General features: G+C 35.9%; 1 protein-coding gene across 1 annotated transcript in view; it reads left to right on the plus strand.

Annotated features, from left to right (window-relative positions):
- Positions 1 to 21166, plus strand: part of LOC149067596 (epidermal growth factor receptor kinase substrate 8-like) — a 94522-nt gene extending 73356 nt beyond the window's left edge. Inside the window, exons 13-17 of the mRNA XM_089252426.1 lie at positions 1055 to 1169; positions 2084 to 2295; positions 3604 to 3847; positions 7565 to 7726; positions 19616 to 21166. Of these exons, the coding sequence (XP_089108552.1) occupies positions 1055 to 1169; positions 2084 to 2295; positions 3604 to 3847; positions 7565 to 7726; positions 19616 to 19765 (883 nt within the window). The 3' untranslated portion in view covers positions 19766 to 21166. The remainder of the gene's footprint in view (positions 1 to 1054; positions 1170 to 2083; positions 2296 to 3603; positions 3848 to 7564; positions 7727 to 19615) is intronic.
- Positions 21167 to 21528: the final 362 nt, after the last annotated feature.

The raw sequence follows: 21528 nt of genomic DNA on the forward strand, positions 1-21528 counted from the left end.
GAAAAAATGAAATAATTATCATGAAAATTTCTTGGTAGGTCGCTTTCATTATACAAATACAAATACAACGCCACAACAGGCAAATTGCCCAACGAGGTGGCTGACTTAAGAACATCATGGATCCCCGAGCCCCTAACTACTACCGCTACACCACACATGCACCCCCCCCACCAACGAATCGGTACATGCGGTAGTGTACGTGTAGTGCAACCTGACGTAAAGTTTGTTTCTGTGTAATGCTTGTTATGTGTAGTGCTGCCATCTGCCCCCAGTTTTACTAACTATGAGTGAAGTGTTATGGTTGAATGATTTACCGTTGTAGGACTGTTGCTCTCTGTGGCGAGACTTTTTAACGGGGAGATCGGCTCGCATTTGCGCCTTGAAGTTGGGAACCACAGAAAACCAACTTCAGCCGACCACCACTGTGGGGTTCGAACCCGGATCCTCGCATCACGAGTCCGGCACTATAACCACTCGACCACCACAGCGGCCATAATTAAGGCCTAACATTTTTTTTTCAAAATATTGCTTATTACATGATTTAATTAACCTGGTACTCTCTTGAAAGTTTTGTCAGCACAATATGCTTACAATAAAGAAAAAAAAAATTCAAATATGTTGAACAATACATAATAATGAATATATTTTTTTATTTTACTGCAAAGAAAGCCATAATTTGTTTTATACATTTGTTAGGGAACATTTTGTAAAAGTAGTGTTTCACTTGCATTACACATAATACAGTAAACATTTTTACAGGTGCAAATCATCTAACTGAATTTTATTAACATATTTAAAAAACTAAGTCTCCCACTTGTGCTGCCATCTGGTAATCGTAAAGTAGTTATACAGCCTTTATACTTCAAAATACCAACACTCAGCAATGTAATGTAAGGTATGTTATGAGGGTTAAAATTTAGCGGTACTTTAACATACCCATCAGTACTGAAAGGGTTAATGCTCATTTATCCTCATGCAATAAACTATACTCTGATTGGAGAATGCTTTGTCTTGTTTTAATTTGTATTGAAATAATGGAAAATTTGTTATCTAGTGACCAGTGGAAAGGCTATGAAAGTAGTTATCACCCAATTTTTTCAAATGGTTGGGCACCAGAGAATCCTATTGATGATGGAAGTCCTGCTGGTCATAGACTTCATAGATCTGAAGTAAGTTTTCTAGATCTTTATGTTACATTATTCTTTAAAATTTTAGCAAAATAGACAAAAATGGGCATAAAAATATAATATTTTCATAACCACATGCATGTTTTAGGTTATGGAGTTGAAATTGAAATATATTTGTGAAAAATAAATGTAAAAAAAATCAATACTTAAACTAATACCACTAAACATACACATGCACCCCATAAGCATTGTTTTTGCTAATTTCTAAGGAATTGGTGCAGGCCAGGAAGTGTGTGTATGATTTTTGCAAAGTTTGAATGTTTTGTATTCAAGAAGCGCTGCCATATTGCTTTAATATTAGGAGTAAAAATGGTGGATGCATGATTTTTTGTGTGTATGTAAATATTGTGTTGAGGGTCTGGCTGCTCTCTGTGAAGAGACCATTTTAATAGGAGACAAGCTCCCATTTACACCTGTAAGATGGCAACATAAAAAGCCAGATTCAGCCAACTGTCATTGTGCCACCTGTGGGGATGAAGCTTGGATTTTCACAATACGAGTGCATCATGATGTCCACATGACTGCACAGTGGCCAATATTTGAACAGCAAAATGTTTAGTAATGGAGGTCAGTTGAAATATGTAGTGATCATTTCTGAAGGTGTCCATAAACATGGCATCAGAACCCATGGTCACAACAAAAATATCTTCTTGATAGCCCAGTGCAGTCACTAAACAGTTAAAAATATGTGCAGGGTGTTGAGAACCCGGTCAAAATCATCATCCATCGCAATAGCTGCACTTTTTGCGAGTGTTATGGACCTAATACTGGGCATCAGATTTTCTCTATGTGCATGTCCATCTGAAATCTGTTAATTTTTACATATTTTTAAATATCTATGCAGTGAATGCAATCATCATTTATGTAACTGGAAATTCTTTTCAATGGTTTTTCAGACTGAATTACGTGAGCAAGATTATCAACGTGTTTTCAGTCATCCGGAAAGAGATAGTCACTGTGGTAGTGAATATTTCAGCAGTGAAAGAGGTGATGACCAAGATATCACAGAACCACCTCCAGTTCTTCCAGAGCATACACGCTTACAGCAGCCATATGAACAGCAGTATGATCATAGATCTGCTGATTTGAGAAAAGAGCTATTGGAAAGGTAACATATTTGATAACAGAATTCATCTTTCATAGAAAAGGTGATAGCACATTGATAGAACATTCACTAATAAATGGTGATGTATGATTACTTTTTTTTTCTAAATTCACAATTCTTAAGGAATGATCCAGCATGACTGCAAGGGGTGGACATTTAGATCAGTAATTTTTGGTGGAGTTAATTAATATAAATTATATATTTATTAACTAAAAATTAGTGAATGTTTGTGAGGATATAAATGTACCACTTTTTTTTCTGATTATCTGCCATGGTGCTTATGTTTTTAAAACAAAATAAGGCCTGTAAGGCCTACATCACTTCTGCACCACATCAGTTCTGTATGTTAATTTTTATTTTGAAAAACACAATCTTCAAGAATTTGGCTACGAAAAATATAACATTTGGATATCAACTAATTAACCAGCGTCCAAACGCCAGTGGAATAAATTCAAACAAGTTCTCTCTTTTTCCTTTCCTCTGTTCTTATCGTGAAGCTTTGTTGCAACCTTATAATTTTTTTCCTAGTAGTTTTTTAAATATCCCGATAGTTTTTTTTTTTGCACATATGAGATATATCTCTTGTAAGAGTGAAAGAGAACAGGTAGGGGTGAGGGTGAAAAGAAATCTACTTTTTACCTACATTCTTATCAACTTATCCATTATACTGTTTTACTATTTAATTTTTTTTTCTTTCTCTCTTCTACTTTTTTTCTTCTTTTCCTTACGTGCGGTTAGGTTTGGACAAGGTGTTCATATTTATCGCTGATTCATCAGAGAACATTCAAATTTCTTGCCAATCGCTTGTAAGTAAAGGAGTTAAATAGCATTTCAACTGACAGGATTTGTTTTGAAAATTTTCTAACATTTATTTTTAGAGCACGACTAAACAGTGATTATATGAAAGTTAAATTTCATCCCAGTAATGTTTCATCCAGATTGGGGTATTCACATTTAATTTGTTTTTCTTTTTTTTCCTTACTGTGACACTTATGCCTATGTGGCAGATAGATCAAGAAATACTATGCATTTTTTCCGCATGTAGTATTTTTTGGAAGTTGCAATGCTTAACTTAGCTTTATTAGCCAATCATTTTATTCCTAATCTAACTGACTGAAGAGATGTATAAATGTTTGAGTTTTCCTGTTCCAAGTTTCAGCCTTTTTATATTTGACTTTTTATAACTTTTATATGAAATTTTATTGTTGTGAAAATCTTGTTAAAAGAAAATTTCTGCTTAATTCAATATGAACATAGTGAGGCTCGAATACAAGTCAGGCTAGGTTTCTCATTTTTGTTATTTTTTATCAGGGGCAGTATGCTGCAAGAACCAGATTTCCATGATCCACGTGATAGAGATGTACGTTCAGAATTCAGCTCAGACTCTATTGAGCGAGGTGATATGTCAACAAACCCTCAAAGACAGTTTGATAGACAACAGATGCAATGGCTTGAAGAATTAAAAAGTAGAAGGTCTAAGATAGTTCAAGTTGTTTATCCACGAACTGCTAACAATGACAAAGAGCTGACTGTTATCAGAGGTGAAATCCTAGAGGTAATATTTGTACCACACATGTTGCTAGCGATGTATTGCAATCCATTTTGGGTTGTTAATGTTTTTCTGAGTATAAAATTTGATTTACATACATTATATAGAGTAATACTAGATATTGTGATAGCTTTTTCTTCATTACTTACATCAAATTTATGCTGTTTCAGACACACTTATTGAAATTCTTTTAGGTGTTCTAGTAGATTCCTACTAATATGAAACAAAAAAATATATGTAACTGGAAACTAAATTAACGATAGGGAGAGAATGGAAAAATTACCTGTACTGTGTATGATTATCCCTTATTGCTCAGAGAAAAACATCTAATGAAATTATTCAAAAAAGTATACACACAAAAAATTATTTAATAAATGATATTTTTAGAAACTTGTGCATACATAATCTTTTGAGAGATTGAGTATGCAAATGATATAAAATTTTCAGTCCTGTAAGGGTAATAATATAACTTGTCTTTAATGGAGTTTTCTCAAATTTCTCTTTATTTTAGGCCAGTGATCACAAACCTTTTTAGGAGCGGGCCACGAAACAAAAATAAATTTTGGTGGGCCAGACTTTTTTGATGGGACAGGGTTTCAAAATTGGAATTTTTATTCTTAGAAGTGAAGTGCCACAGATTCTTCGGCGGGCCGAATAGTAGTCAGACCTCGCAGCGCTCCTATTTTTCCTACTTTTTCTATTTTTTAGAAATGTCTTCCTATTTTCCTACTTTTGCCGCAATCGCCCTTTTTTACCCCAATTTTTCTCCTACTATTCCTATTTTATGCCTCCCTCCTTTTGTTTACACTATGAAAATTCCGAGAAACTGCAAAATGTCACTGCTTTCCCTTCCTTTTTGATGTGTTTTATTCACATCACAACTCACTACTACACATCACAACTCACTACTACAAAAGAAGAAAAAAAAATTCAGTTCCACTGGAGAGAAGATGACAACAAGCGTATCTTTTTGCTGCCGCACTGTAGTCAAAGTGCTAAAAACTGAAGTTCAGTGGGGAAAGCGAATCTAGATCGGTTGCCGTAAATAAGAAAGCAAAAAAAGGAGGGAAGAACAGGCTCTTCATCCATCCACACACGAGATTCCATGAGACTATAGGTTTCTCTTTCCTGGGATCCTGTAACGAGCATTCATCCCTGAAGCTGGGTTTTCTTAGAGCCGCTGAGTCATCTGAAATGTGCCACAAGTCACTTGAATGATCTGAAAGTGCGTAGCGGGCCACTTTAGTGGTCTGGAAATGCGTCAAGAGCGCCACTAAAATAATCTATAAAAAATACATCTTTCCACTTAAAGTGCTAATGTATCGAAGCGTGCAGAGGGCCACTCAAATGATCAAATGTGCCTCCAGCCACTTAAAGTAATCTGCAACTGAACTACGTGCCACTTAAGTGAACTGGGAGTTTGCCGCTGGTCGCTCAAGTGATCTGGAAATGTGCTTGAGGTCACTTAGGTGAGCTGGATATATGCTGTTTGCAGCTTATATCTGGAAATGTGCCGCAAGCCACTGAAATAAGCTGGAAATGTGCCCCACTTGAATGATTTGATGATCGTTCATGGGCCACTTGTGTGGTTTTGTTATTTGTCCTGGACCACATGAGATAACTCCAAGGGCCACAGGTTAGCATGTGTGTTGTAAGAAAATGTGTGTCTTTGGAAAAAAACCAGACATTCATGAACATATGCAGGTCATTCTAATCGTTGTATCCTTCGGATGTAGTGTAATTCCAGGAGGTGTTACATCAAGGGTGTTCAACATTCAGTAAAGTGTGAGTCATTTCATTGATTTTGAAATGTGTCGTGGGTCACTAAAGCTGACCTGTAAATATTTCTGGGTCAATTGAGTACTCTGAAACTGTGCTGCACTGATCTGTAAATTTTCTGTAGGTCACCTGAATGTGCCGCAGCACACTTAAAGAATGTTGAACTGTGGACAATGGGTTAAACATGCATGTGCTACATTTCTATGGCACTTAGACAGGGTTTTTCTTTCTCTGAAAAGCACGAGGAAAAATGGATGGCGATCATTAATTGGACCTATTAAAGTAACAGTAGAAATTTGATTAATTTCTTTTGAGTTTTTCTCTATTTACATTGTTTTTAATCCCACATTCTGTGGAAATGAAAGATATTTAAATTCGTTAGAACTTGAGTTTCTTAAAATATCAGTAAATAATACTATAATTAAAATATATAAGGTGTGAATCTCAATGGCACAACATTTTTAAATGCCACGATAATTTGGGAATTCAGTTTTTCCCTCCTATTTCTTTCCCATTTTTTGTCAATGGTGTTCCTATTTTTCCTACTCTTTTTTTCAAATTTTCACTTCTAAGCAGGCCACATTTGGCCCATCACTATTTTAGACCATCCTGACTTTTTTTATAGAAATCTCCTATTTTTCCCTAAAGGAGAACATTGCCCAAGACAATAATGATATCACTCTACATGTTGCTTTTAACAATGTACCGGGGAGCTGCAGGAGTTTAAATTACACAATGGGGTACTTTACTATTGAAAGACTTCTCAATAATAAATTCCTTGTATGTAAAAGAATTGGTTGAAAAGGTTTTTTCAGACTTTTCATTTTTGAAGAAATTAAGCAGAAACAGTCCAGGTGAAGATAACGGAATTATCAGGAAACACCATCTGTGTATCTGTGCCTTCTATTTGGCTGTGTTTTCTTCCTCTGTTGCACCTGTGTTATTATGATTTTCTCGGTATTTTCCATTAAAAACATAAATGCAACATTAAATATCGATAAAAGAAATACATGCCTAAAATAATAAATATAGGATTTGTGTGGTTCATTTTCAAATTCCTCTATATATAAATTCAAATGCAAGGCTGCAACAAGTAAAATGCCCAATGATATGGCTGAGAAAAAGATGCCCATAATAAATATGGATGTCATATATTTCTAAAATACAGCAACCCAATTAAAAATGCAATTATAAAGATTTAAAACTATATATATAATATATACATGATAAAATATTATACAATGCCCATAAAATATATTTATGGGGGTTTTATTCTAAGAATGAATAGCTTCTCGATTTACCCCAACATGTGTATCGTATTTCTTTTTAAACGTGTCAATTGTGTTAGAATTAACTACCCCGAGGGGTAAGCTATTCTATTTATTAACAACCCTATTAGAGGAAAATTCCCTGCGACACCACAACTTAGAATGGATTAGTTGCTCTAATATGTATTTCTTTTTAAATATATATTCCTTGTGTATTAAGTTATAAATTAACTATACCACCAAAAAAGAAATGTTTAATTTTTTAGCAAAAAAAAACAAAAAAAACACTGTGTACAGTATGCTGTGAAATGGATTGGTCCTCAGTTCCAGCCATATTTTCAGAAGTATTCTATTGTAAAACCTAGATACACTGGATTTGTGTACATTGTGACCAACATTGTATGGCCTTTAGTATTTTGTTGAATTGATACAATCCATTTTTATCTACCCCTATTGCATTGTAATTCGGTTATAACAAACGATGGAGGAGTAAATCATGCTCTAACTGCATTTATTGTGTTCTGTGAATGAGAAATTAGAAGTCTTTCTCTGTTTCCTGTCAACAATGTGTTAACTTTAATTTAACACAATAATTTCAATAATTTATGTTCATGTGATGTTTATTTAGTTAAATGTCATTTTGAATTAAAGACTAGTGTTTCACTATTTGATTTAGATTCTTGATGACAGTCGCAAGTGGTGGAAAGCTAGGAATATGAGAGGTCAGATTGCTCATGTTCCTCATACAATAGTTTCTCCTTATCCGCCAGCTGATGATGATGTATTCAATAATCCAATATATGCAACTCGCAGCAGCAGAGAAAGTTATTACAGCACTGTGAGTATTTTTAATACTTTTAATAATTCAAAATCAAATGCTGTAACTTCTTAGAAACAATCAGATCTCAGGTGTGAACATTTCCTATTCACTTACAAAGTACTCCATCTGGTAAAAATTTCTCTAGTATAAGTTGATATCTTAAATATGAAATATAAAGCTCAATTACATATGTACAAATTATGATCTTTCTACATTTACTGTGGAAAAATATAAGGCATGTTCAAATTGAACCTTTTTGAGATTTCTGGATATTAAATAAAGAACAAAGAAAGGGTGAAGCACAATCAAATTGAAAGAGTAAATATTATTCAGCATTAAAGTATACTTTTTTTTCTAAAAAGATCTTCTATAGCATTGAGGCAGGAATCTTGTTGGTTTTGGGGGAAGGGATTAATTCTGTCAAGGTTTTTCCCTGTTTCCTCTCTACAATGTGTTAAACTGTGAAAAACTGTGATCTTACTTGAAAATTTACTAATTCTTAATTGTGTCATTTACAGTCTCAAATCATTGTTTTCATTGCATACTGACAGGAGGGGGTTCATTCTAGCTAAAATTAGGGACACCATGTTTTGTCTAATGCCAATATATGTGTTATAGGGATTCTTTACCATTTTTGTAGCACATTAAATTCTGCAAACTGAGAATCTTCCACATTTCTTGTTCAGTAAGCATGAAAGTTATCCATTGATACACTCTCCAGTAATTTAGATCATTGTAAACAATATTGTGTACAGAATCAATGAAACCATCTCACTCAAGTGTGTGCAACCTTTTTTGTTTGCGGGCCACATATGCAAGATGATTACTGTTCATAGACCCGCAGACTAATGTATTTATTGTGTTCTGTGGATTGAATTCTTTTTATGAAAATTTTTTCTTACTCTAAAGATGGCCTTTTTTGAATCTATTAAAAAAATTTAAACCACACTCCACTGGCACCGATGGGATCTCAAATTTTGTGCATATGAAATTTCTAACTATCTTTTAATCATCTTTTCAACATCTCTTGCTTGCCCTCTAACTAGAAAATTAATAAAATAATACCTATTCATAAATCAGGTTCACTCTCTAATCCCCTAAATTTTAGACCAATCGCAATCACCCCCACCTGCTGCAAGCTTTTTGTGCACATAGTTGTCAAGGAAATACGTTTACACCTTGACTCAATTAACTTCTTTATTTCCTAACCAACATGTCTTTAGACCATCATTATCTGTTTACACCCAATTAGTCCTTTTCATTCACGACTTATCAAATAGTATCGACAACAACCTACAAACTGATATTATATAATTGGCTTTTTCTAAAGCATTTGACAGGGTGCTCCATAATAAATGGGTGGAAGCCTTCCTTGTTGATCGCAGTCAGTTTGTCTGTTTCAATGGCCATACCTATGAGTCAAGTCTGGCACGCCTCAAGGATCAGTCCTCTCCCCTTTATTATTTCTAATTTCTATTAATGACCTACCAATATCAATCAATTGCTCCATCAGGCTTTTTGCTGATGATTACGTTGTTTATCAAACAATTTACAGTAGATCTGACCAAGATTCTTTCCAGCACAACCTTAAGAGTATATCTGAATGGTGCTCGTCTTGGCAACTACCCCTAAACATCTCTAAAACAGTCTTCATGAAACTTACCCACAAAAGATCTCCCCTTGAATTCCCTTACTGAATTAATAATTCTATAATCACAGAGGTTTCCCATTACGAATACCTGGGTGTGATAATTCTGTCGACTTCTGTTGGAACCTCCACGCGGATTATATATTTCAAAAATGCCTCCAAAAACTTTTTCCCTTCGTCATAACCTTAAATATTCCACCTGCCACATCTATGCTTCCAAACTTTTATCCTTTTTGTCCTCTCCTATGCCTGTGAAATTTAGGACCCTCATACACAAACCAATATAGATAAGTTAGAATCTATCCAAAATAAATCTACCCACTTTATTTTAAACTGCTGGTCTTCCTCTGTTTCCATCACACAACTCAAACGGCAACTTAATATCCTACCTCTTGCAGATATATCGCTCATCTAACCCTACTTTTTAAAATTATCCATGGCTATTTTAACATCGATACGTCCCATATTTTAATAAAATCTTCAAATTTTTCCAATAGACTCAATAGCTCTCAAAAATTGAAAACTTTCCTTGCATACACAGATTGCTTCAAATTTAGTTTCCCCCGAACAATTATTGATTGGAACAATCTTCTATCAAATACTATAGATTGTGCTTCAATTTCTGATTTTGTATGTAGCATCAATCATCTCCTATGTCAAATCCTATCACCGTATTCTCTTGTATAGGCCTTGGCCAAACAATATTGTATAAATAAATGAATAAATAAATCTTTTGGGAGCTGGATAGAACTCCTTTGTGGGCCACATTTGGTCGGAGGTTGTGCACCCCTGATCTAACTCCTCAAATAACAAATGCTTTGTCAATGATTTGCTTTGATTGCATTATCAATGCCCGCAATCAGACCATTGATCAGAACCTTTGTGTGGACTAGTACTGGACAAATACAATGAAATCTCAATGATACTGTGCAGACCAAGGAAAAACATTGTTGTAGAGGGATTTATCGCTTTATATAGAGTATCATTGTAGTGAGATTTCACTGTATAAATACAAGGCCACAACAGATAAAATGCCCAATGAAGTGGCTGAATAAAGATGCCCATAAAAAATGTTGATGTCAAATATTTATATCAAAACTAAATCAAAAATACAGCAACCCAATAAGAGCAATAAAAACCAATAATTATGATAAAATATAAATATACTGCTCATATAAACAATTATGGTTGTCTCATCTAAGTATGTATAGCTTCTCGATTTTCATCCCACAGTGTTTATCGTATTTCTTTTTAAACGTGTCAATTGTGTTAGAATTCACGACCTCCGAAGGTAAGCTTTCTCATTTATTCACAACCCTATTAGAGAAAACTCCCTGCAACACCAGAACCTAGAATTGTCCTGTACCAATCGATACTGGTGTCCCCTTGCTGAAGCAGTTGATTGATGATGTATTAATAACTCATGGTCCATCTTATCCATCCCATTGAAAATTGTAAACACTTCTATCATATCCCCAGACATATAAGCTCTTCCAATGTAAACAATTTTTAAAAATCAAGTCTCTCTTCATAGCTTAACCCCCATGTGCCATCAAGAACATGTGTGGCTCTTCCCTGCACCCCCTCAACCAAGTCAATGTCCCTCTGTAAGTATGGTCTCCAAAACCTGATGGCATACTCCAATCCAAGACGAACTAAGCCCCAGAAAAGTGGAAGGATCACTTTAGGAGAACACAAAAAGATCTTTTTGAGGATGAAACTGGAGCATTTTTTCTATTCATTACGAGCCATGCAGAACACATCAATTGGTAACAGTTATCTTAGATGTGTCTTAGTCACTGGCAGCTGGTGATAATGAACGGAAATCAAGACAAGTTGCTTCACTTTGACAATAATCTAATATGCTTATGAATTAGATTTAATGCATCAATAGAGGTCTGAGTAACTGTAACATCTTCTTTTTAAAATTGCCAATTCCATTTTTAAATTCATTAATTAATACGAGTTACATTTTTGGTCTGCCACGTAAATTGTACTAAAAAATTAATTATTTGTTGCTCCTATATACTTTTAGTGTGAATATTAAATTTTTCTTTAAAGAAATGTATAAAATAATAAATATTTTGACGCATTAATTTTTTTTTCTTCAGAAGAAAACCCCTTTTCACATCTAAACTTTTTAAGCAAATGTTGTCTCTTTTTAATCATTCCCCCTTACTTCTAAGTGGAATGAATGCTGGTTGAGACTATACTTTTCTCATAATGCACTAAACCAATTCATTAGGGTGGTCCCACCATTAGTTAAAAGCTAGCATAAAAAATTATCAACTGAAAATGTCTATTTTTAGTTTGTCTATTATTTTTTGTTCTACAGTAGGAACTTTGATTCATAATGGGAACACTTTTGGCTGACTTTTTTCTCTCAACTCAAGCTTTTTAGAGACTTTTTCCCACCCAAAATCTATTTTGCTGTTTTATATTACAATTCTTGATGGTAAATAATAAATTCTCAAAACATTGTTCTGAATTTGCTACCGAAGTACACATCTGGGCACAAAGCATGTTGAGTTTGTCAATGATGGTGAGAACATGTAAGATTAAGTCAAATAGGTCAATTTAGTTTTGGTACTTTTGTAAACTTGGGAAGTTTTTGTTTCAGAAACTATATTTGCTGTTACACTATATGTCCTACAACTTGACTCGTTGAAGACAAGCAACACCTGGAAGTTTGTGTTTATCGACTTGGGCATCATTAACTAAGTATACACAATCTGCTATGATTATCAAAATTTCTAATTTATTGGAATGCATCTAAATAAGTTCAATTACGAATATGAGGATATTGAAGAAATTGTGGGCATTGAAAGTGATGAGCCAATCAGTTACCAAATTAATGGATCATGAAATTCATGGCATGGTTTTAAATTAAGAAGAGATTGATTCAGAAAATGGTAAAGACAAAAAAAAAGTGATAAAGAGACAGACTTTCACTTAATTAGTGGCTTTGTTTCTTTAGTGGTCTCGAATATTGTGATGTTGTAACTATGCAAAAATTATGACTTTTTATGAAATCTGAGAAAAAAAAGTAAAACAGTCTACATGTAAAAAGAATGTGTGTAAATGAAAAGTTATAGATTAAAACAATATTTCTTATACAGGTGAACTTGTCGGATTCAAATTTGGTAAACTCAAATTTTTGGATAATTTGAATTTTAGAAATTCAACGTAGTCGGATACCATAAATAAAACAACACATTGAAAAACTTTATTGGCATTAAACGTTGTGAGCCTCAAATTAATTTAATGATTGCTTCAAAATTATATAACTACAAGTGAATTTGGCTAATTCAAACTTGGTTAATTTGAATTTTTGGATATTTCAAATTTTAGGAATTCCCCTTTAATTTCCTATTGAATTTAATGGTAAAATTTCCTGTTTAGTTTGATTTTTTTCCCCTCATGTTCTGGGTTATTCGAAGTTTAATTCAGATGTGCCATTTGCAAAATGTTTCTTTTTTCAGAATTTCTGGCTAAATTTTTGGCATCCCTTTCTTTATTTCATGGTTTACTGGACATCTTTCCACCTTTTCCGGAATATAACATGTAGCCGACATTGAAAAAAATTACAATCAACAAAATCTAAACTGTTTTGTTGTGGCTCTAAGCAGTAGTAAAAAGCAGTGTTTTCTTTACCAGTTCCACACACCAACTTTTGTCTTTCCATGGACAGCTGGAGTTTTACCAGTTCTTGAATGACTTCATTAACACCTGCCAAGAGCAGATGCAAATGCCTCTACTCAGGATAATATGAAAGTTTGTGTGTGAAAGAGGCAATCTCTACACAGACAAAATGTTTAAAAGCTGGAGTGCTGAAATCCCAGCCAATTTGTGTAGCAAAATGTGTTGGAGATACACGTCTGTCTAACGTTATTTTTTTGCTTATTTTAGAATATCCATGCAGCTTAGCAACATTTTTGCCATGTCCAACCAACACTTGTTTATACACTAGGGGGAAACTGTGATTTGACTTACAGATACAGACACTGGTGAAGAATTAGAGAATAAAGTCACATTAAATCTCTTAGATTGGATTGGATTTTTGATTTTTTTGGCGCAAGGACCATCTAGGTCAAGCTGCGCCAGAACAAATGTCCATATAAAATCAATACAAGAATTGTTCTTTTCATGTCAAAAGGTAAAAGTATGCATAAAACGTGAAGCAATGACATGAATTGTAAAAACTATAATTTGTCATAAAAACCAATGGCTTTGATGAATTTAAAAATGCGAGATGCATGGCAATTGTCAGACATAATATCGCGAATTGAAAGATGATTCTGACCAAAAGTAGTCGTAAAATGATGGCGATGATGTGAACAAGTAAAAGCATGAGCAATGGTCAATGGACTTTGACAATGAGGGCACTCTGGTTGACTCTCTCGTAATAACAAATATGATTGTGTAAGGCGACTGTGTCCTATGCGTAACCGGGCAAGCAGAACTTCCTCCTTTCGGTTAGCTCTGCAGCTTGAACGCCAATGGTCGATAGTGGGCTTGATAGAATGTAGTTTGTTATTAATTTGATTGTTCCAGTGATCCTGCCAGCGGCGATGCATCACTTCTCTGAGGATTGAGAAGTGGTCACTGGCAGGAACCAAAAGGCTATTATCGATGTTAGTTGTTGTTCGAGCTGCATTGTCTGCTTTTTCATTGCCCGGTATTCCAACATGACCTGGTACCCAGTAAAATTTTACTATGGTACCGTGATGAATGAGGTGATTCAATTCAATTCATGAAAAATGGCATGAATAAATGGATGGGTATGAAAAGTGAAGGAACACAGTGCTTGTAATGCGCTGAGAGAGTCGCTATAGGTAATGCATCGTCGGTGGCGTTTGCGTCGTATATGACATAGAGCCTGAAGGATTGCGTACAGTTCTGCCGAATAAATAGAGAATGTGTCGGGAAGTTTGAAAGATGTCTCCTCACAGCAGATGTAGGCACAACCGACATGCCCAGGGCTCTTAGAGCCGTCGGTATATATGGGAAAGTACCTGTTATACCTACCCCTGTGCTTAAAGAATATCTGTCGATATATGACATCTGCTGTGGTGACTCTAGAGTATGATGATAATGAAAGAAAGACATCTGGCAGAGACTGCTACCATGGTGCCAGTTGCCAAGCAACTGGGGCCACACGACTGATGTCTAATTGTAGTTCTTCCACAAGTGCCCTCATACGAAGACCGTAAGATGGAACACATGAAGGGCGAGCAGCAAATAGTCTATGAAATGAGGGATTAAAAATGACACGATGAAGTGGATGATCTGGTAAAGACTTCATTTTGAAATAATATTTCGAAGAATGTTGCTGGCGTCTTGATGTCAGTGATGGCTCGTTGCATTCGACATAGAGGCTTTCCATGGGAGAAGTTCGGAAAGCTCCAGAGCAAATGCGGCGAGCGAGATGATGAATTGGGTCAAGCACACTCAGATATCTCCGAGGTGCTGACCCGTATACAATGGAACCGTAGTCGAGCTTTGATCGTATTAGAGCTTTTTATACGTGAAGGAGCGACTTACGGTCAGCTCCCCACGATGTAGAAGAGATGACCTTTAAGAGGTTCATCGCCTTCATGCAACGAGCTCTCAACTGTGAAATATGAGGTTTAAATGCAAGTTTCTTGTCAAATGTAATGCCGAGGAATTTTGTATTCTCTACAATAGGTATTTGACTATTATTTAAAAATAATTGTGGGTCATCATGAAGCTCACGACGCCAGCAAAAATGCACAGCGACGGTTTTGTCAGCGGAGAAAGAGAAGCCGTTATCATGAGCCACTTGCTGATCTTGTTTGAGTGCGGTTTGTAATTGTCTCTCGGCTGACCTCATATTCACTGATTGATACGATATCAACAGATCATCCACGTAGAGTGCGCCAATGACAGACAACGGGAGTTGGTTAAACACCCCGTTGAGTCTTAAAATAAACAGTGTAACACTTAAAATACTACCTTGAGGTACACCTTGTTCTTGGATTTGGGGAGCTGATAATGTACTTCCGATCCGTACCTGAAAGATGCGCCGAGCAAGAAAGTTCTTAATTAAAATGGGCAGGTTGCCCCGCAAGCCGCAATTATAGAGGTCGGAAAGAATTCCGTGCCTCCATGTACGATCGTAGGCCTTTTCTATATCGAAAAATATAGCTATCATAGGCTATGCTCCCTCTTTACGAATGCTTGTCTTATTGATGTCTCAAGGCGTAACATATTGCATGTTTTTGACCTGAACCGTCTAAAGCCGCTTTGATGTTTAGATAAAATATTGTTAACCTCAAGGTAGTGCATAAGGCGATAGTTGACCATGCGTTCCATGAGCTTACACAAACAACTGGTCAAAGCAATAGGTCTGTAACTGTTAGGTTGCTGAGGATTTTTGCCAGGCTTCGGGAATGCAAGAACAATGGCTGCTCGCCAGGTGTCAGGAAATGAGTGACTGACCCAGATCCGATTAAATAATATGAGTAAATGTGAGAGTGATTCGGGTGAGAGATGCAGAATCATGGAATAATGAATGGCATCGGGCCCTACAGCTGAGTCAGGACTTCGCTGCAAGGGCGTCGTCAGTTCATGAAGGGTTAACAATGAATTGTACCCCTCCGGTGTAAAAGGCCGGAAGGTGTACGATGTACGTTTGGCTGATGATTTAATGGGATGAAACGATGGGGGATAGTTCGCATCACTGGAAACAGCGGCGATGGTGTCTGCAATATCCCTCACATCGCTGATGATAGTGCCATTGGTGTTTAAAATAGTGATCGGATGAGACTGATAATGACCATTGATTTTTCGGATCTGGTCCCAAATAATTTTGGATGAAGTTGATGAATTGATTCCTGTTGTAAACCTTTGCCAGGACTCGCGTTGAGCCTGGCGCCTGGTTCTTCTCGCTATCGCCTTTGCTTTTAAAAATGCCGACTTATTATCATGGGTAGGGTACCGCCGGAACCTACTCCATGCTTTCTTTTGTGCTTTAATCGTGAGACTACATTCATGGTTCCACCAAGGTTTAGGAAATTTAGGAAGTTTCGAGGAGACTTTGGGTATTGTTTCATTGGCTGCTGAGATCATACAACTGGTCACAAGGTCGACACAATGGTCGACGTCGGGTTGCGAAACCATATCCTCAGTGATTTCTGCCTTGACCGTGAAGTCAGCCCATCGGGCGGCCACAAGCTTCCACCGAGGAGAGCCCTCAGGTATGCTATGGCTTCGATCAAGGCACTTAGCCACTAGAGGAAAATTATTGCTCCCGTGGAGGTCCGGATCAACCGACCAGGACCAGTTGGGCAAGAGTGAAGGTGAACATAAAGATAGATCTATTGCAGTGAAAATATTGTTTGGGGCATGGAAATGAGTAAAGCTACCATCATTCATGATGGCGAGGTCCATATTGTCTAACAGATGTTCCACCATTTCCCCACGAGGGGTGTTGCTGTTAGAACCCCAAATCATGTTATGAGCATTGAAGTCTCCAAGAAGAAAAAATGGTGGAGGTAATTGATCAATCAGATCTTCTAGATCTCTCTGTAAGATGGTGTCATTTGGTGGCAAATAAATGGAACAGATGGTAATTCTTAGGCCTGTAGAAATTTCCACCGCGATGGCTTGCAGGTTCGTGCGCAGCGTTAAAACGCGCAACGGCACATGATGTGGAACCAGCAGAGCAACACCGCGGCAGGCTCTACTCCCGTCATCGTAATCAATACGGAACAGGGAATGTCGCCTGATGTTCCATGTCTCCGAGGGCTTCGTAAAAGTTTCCTGGAGTGCCACGCAAACAGGATGATAACGATTGATCAAAGCCTTGAGATCTTCATAATTGGATCTAAGACCACGAATGTTCCATTGAATTATGTTGGCCATAAATTTCAATTTCAAATAGAAGTAGACGGTTCAAGGTCCTTGAATTTATTCCGGTCAATCTTGCGGTGAGTAGTACCGGATTCTGTAGGATTGTCGAGGTCCATGTCACCAATTGATGTGTCATCGATTAGTGATACATTTTCAACGGTGGGATGTTTTAGAGCTCTCTGTATGGCTTTTTTGGAATACCCCGTCTTAAATGGTTTCTTTTTTGATTTATTTCCAGAACTAATTTTGGGTTTTGTACCAGTAGATATTTTGCATGTGTTCGCCGTTGCTTTTCCCGCTTCTTCTTCGGAGGTAGTGGACTCCCTCCAGAATCCAGCGGAGCAACAGCAGCCACAACTATTGCATGGTTGGTTGGATGAAGTTTGAGTAGATGTGTTAGCTATTGGTTCGGTCTGAGTTGTAATAGAAAATTTGGTGATATTGTTAGTAGTCAGTGATGGTGTAGTCATATTGGCGTATGATTTACAACTATTGGGGCTTGGTTAGATGTTACGCGACGACGTGCTTCAATATACGAGATGTTATTAAGGACCTTGATCTTCTTTATCTCTTTTTCTTCATTCCATTCCAGACACTTTCTGTCAAATGCGGGGTGATTGCCACCGCAATTGACACACTTGAATGATGTTGAGGTGCAGTTGTCCGAAATGTGGTCCTTCTCACCGCATTTTGCGCAGGTGGGTTGACTTCGGCACGCCGTTCTTGAGTGACAAAATTTCTGACAGTTGAAGCATCTTACAGGGTTAGGTATATATGGTCGGATTTTGAGGCTGTAATAACCGATCTTAATATCTTTCGGCAATGTTGGCGATGAGAATGTAAGGATTATTTTGCGTGATGGAGCTGGGTTGCCATCTTTGCGGCTCATGATATGTTTGGCAGATGTTGGGCCTTGAGACGATAGCTCTTCTGTTAGTAGTTCTTCATCCATGTTAATCAAGTTGGTGTCTGAAATGACACCATGTGAATAATTCAACGTTGGATGTATTTTGACTGTTATGGGAATGTTTGCAAGAGATGTGAGCTTTTGAATGAGTTCGGATTGTTTGGCTGTGTTAGTTTGAATTAGAAGGTCTCCTGAACAAAGAGCCTTCACTGATTTTAAAGTGCCTATTGCGCCATAGAGAGCTTTGTCTATTAAGAATGGTGATACTTTGGTCAGCGGTTTATCAGTGTCAGTACAATACAGGAAGAAAAATAAAACAGTAGGAGCAGGATCAGTGACAATAGTTTCACTCATAGCAGTTCTTTGACGTTTTGGTGCATTTTGATTTTTCCCCATTTTGGAGATAATGTGTTCGGCCCCTACCGACCATGCCCACCGTGGAGCCCTACAAGGGGACGCGCACACGTAACCGATGAAGGTTAGTAGCAATGCCAGGTTAGGTAGGAGCTATACACCACCGAAGCAGGCGAGCAGACGCGTTCAAGATCCAAGATCGCCGTGAAGCAGCTCTTATGAAGACGATGGAAAGGAATATAAGAAAGCATGACATATATATATATATATATATAGGTCCCTCCTCCAACACTTGCAGAAACTACAGGCATATTAGAAAAAATAATGTGGTTCAAGCTAGAAAATCACATCTTTCGTTCTCTAAATCCACTTGAAGATTTAGTGCAATGTTTAAGAGCATCCAAAAAAAGAAAATTAAAATTACAAATTTTAAATGAAATAGTTTTCATGATTGTTTACATTTTATACAGGCATAGTAACTGGTAGCATTCAATTACATTTTTATAATTATTGAGAGTTCTTGTCTTTTGGTCAAAGTATAGTTATACTTTATTAATGAATTGGATGATTCAATTTTTTTTTTTTTCGCTGTCCTTTTGAAAGCTACGAATTAACCAAGTTTGACTGTATTTAAATACTGTATGTATTATACGAGCACCTTTGCTTTACTATAAATTTTTTCAAGAAAATATGAATAAGATTGCTTAAAAGGGATATATTACTGCTTTAGGTATGAAGAGTTGTGAAATTAAGTATATGACACCCATAATATCTCTGAAAAAATTCCCTAATCTGGACTCGCTGAGATCCCAAGGAGTCAAGGTTACTGAGTTTCTATAGAACTAAATATATGTTTACTGCAGAGCTTGTAGCCACATGGTTAGTGTACCAACTTCCAGTTTTACAGATTTGGGTTTGAATCTAGAGCAGGAAGTGCGGAGGAATGAAGGCATGTCTGCAAAATCAGCTCTAGATTGTAGGTCTCTATTCAATTAACCCTTGTATGGACAAAATCACCATGGTATGACAAAAGCTAACAAATTGATCAATTTTCAAATATTTTTGAATTTTAATTCAGTTTTTTTAGCATTTATATATAGTAATTTTCTTTTCTTTCTTAAAGGGAAATTCAACAGGAAAAGACAATTACATAGATGATAGTCCTAGGTCTCAAGATTCCCCTCGCTCACCACCAAGCAGCACCCAAGCTGCACCTGCAGATTGGGTTAGAAGAGAACGCCAGGGTAAAAAAGGAGAATTCCGTTATTTTTGACTGTGGTACATCACATTGCCATCTAGACTTAACTTTGTTGCTTATTACTCAACTGGAAGATATTTTATATTGCTCGCAACTTTATTGTTAACATGAAATAGCATTTGTGCAATACTTATTGTTTTTCAAAGAATGTGTGCATTCAAATATACTATTTAGACAATTTCTTGTGCCTTTTTTCATGCATGTGTGTGTCAAGCAGGAACTTGACAATTTCCTTGTCATGGCTCAGGGTATATTGTAAAAATAGTTTTCTTGAAAATCATTCTAGTTGTAATGAGAGCCACTAGTTATGAACCAATTTTTGTTGGTAAGCACTTACATTCCAATGACTATGTGAGATTTTGCTCTTTTTTTTAATTATACTGATTTTTTTTACATTTATTGAATTTATTTTGTTTTGCATTTTGAGTATTTTATATATTCAGCCATTCCAATCTGCAGTTTTTTAATTGTTAACGATGCTTTTTCTGTCTTTTGATGTGTTTTTAAGCGTTGACAATAAAAATGAACAAATTTCAGATAGCAAAATGAATTGGGTGTTGTCTTCACATACAGTATTCAAGAGACTTGAATCATAGCCATGAAAATTATGAAACCATGATTTTCATTTTTAGATGTAATATATAGTTTATAGATATACATACGAAAGAGTTCTGTTCATGATGATTAGTGTTCCCCTTTTTTTTCTCTCTCTCATGAAGATATTTTTGTTGATCTGAAATGGTACATTTTTTTAGCTGCTTAGGTGCCATTGAATACTTTGTGGACATAGTTTACATATATTTTAGTTTTTTAGAAGAAAAATTCAGTATTGCAATGAAATGAGGAAAAAACTGGATCACAATTTTAAACAAAAATGTAATTTAGGCATTTCCCTGTTTTAAAAGCTTTAATCTAACTCGAGATACTTAAAATTTTATACCATGATGTTAAGCAAAATTAAATTTGAATTTGTTGGACAATGTTGCACATATGCGTGTTAGACCAAAGTGGCATAATTTTTTCCTTTTTGAAAATTTTATGAATATATACATATTTTGGATGAAATTTCTTTAATGGCAGTTTAATGGTATTTATGTATGTATTGAAATGTATATTACTATTCCCCCCCAAACTGTTCTAAAAAAAAAGCAAAGTTTTTTGTGTATTTATTTATATATGATATTAACTATATATGTATAAAAATTAATAAGTGCCTTCAAATCTTTGCATGAATATTTGAAATTTGTGTATGTTGCTGACCAGCAGCTAATAAATGTTTCTGAAAATGTGCTGCTATACTACTCTGTTTATTTATTCTTATAACTACTGTTATGGTGTTCAACATTTTTGGGATGCAAGATTACTAAAATTTTTTATGTAATTATTTTTCTACAATAAACCCTTTTATTAAGGTTGTCTTCTGTGTTAAATTCATTTTGTTATAATTTCTTATAATTGAAGATGCACCCTACTACCAATACAGAGTTTCAAAAACTCCTGGTACAAATGTTAGAGCATATTAATCCCTCTTTTCAGAAGTCAAGTGGTGAAGCATTAAAGGGTAGCACTTGTTATGTCATGAAATAATTATTACAGCAACTGCTTAAAAGTGGTCACCAAAAGTAATGCAGGCTTCAAACTTTCAATATAATGACCACCTATAAAGAGATCAAGATCGTGCCAGATCTGACATGTGTCTCTTGTTAGAAAGCACTCTCAGTACAATCTTCAGGCTTTCTTTACAGCCCACTAGCCTTTGCACCATGAATTTTTTGAAA

Source organism: Pholcus phalangioides, unplaced genomic scaffold (genome assembly GCF_987345545.1).
Source record: "Pholcus phalangioides strain wild (caught in Gottingen) unplaced genomic scaffold, Ppha-v1.0 ptg000029l_1, whole genome shotgun sequence".
NCBI classification, from domain to species: Eukaryota; Metazoa; Arthropoda; class Arachnida; order Araneae; family Pholcidae; genus Pholcus; species Pholcus phalangioides.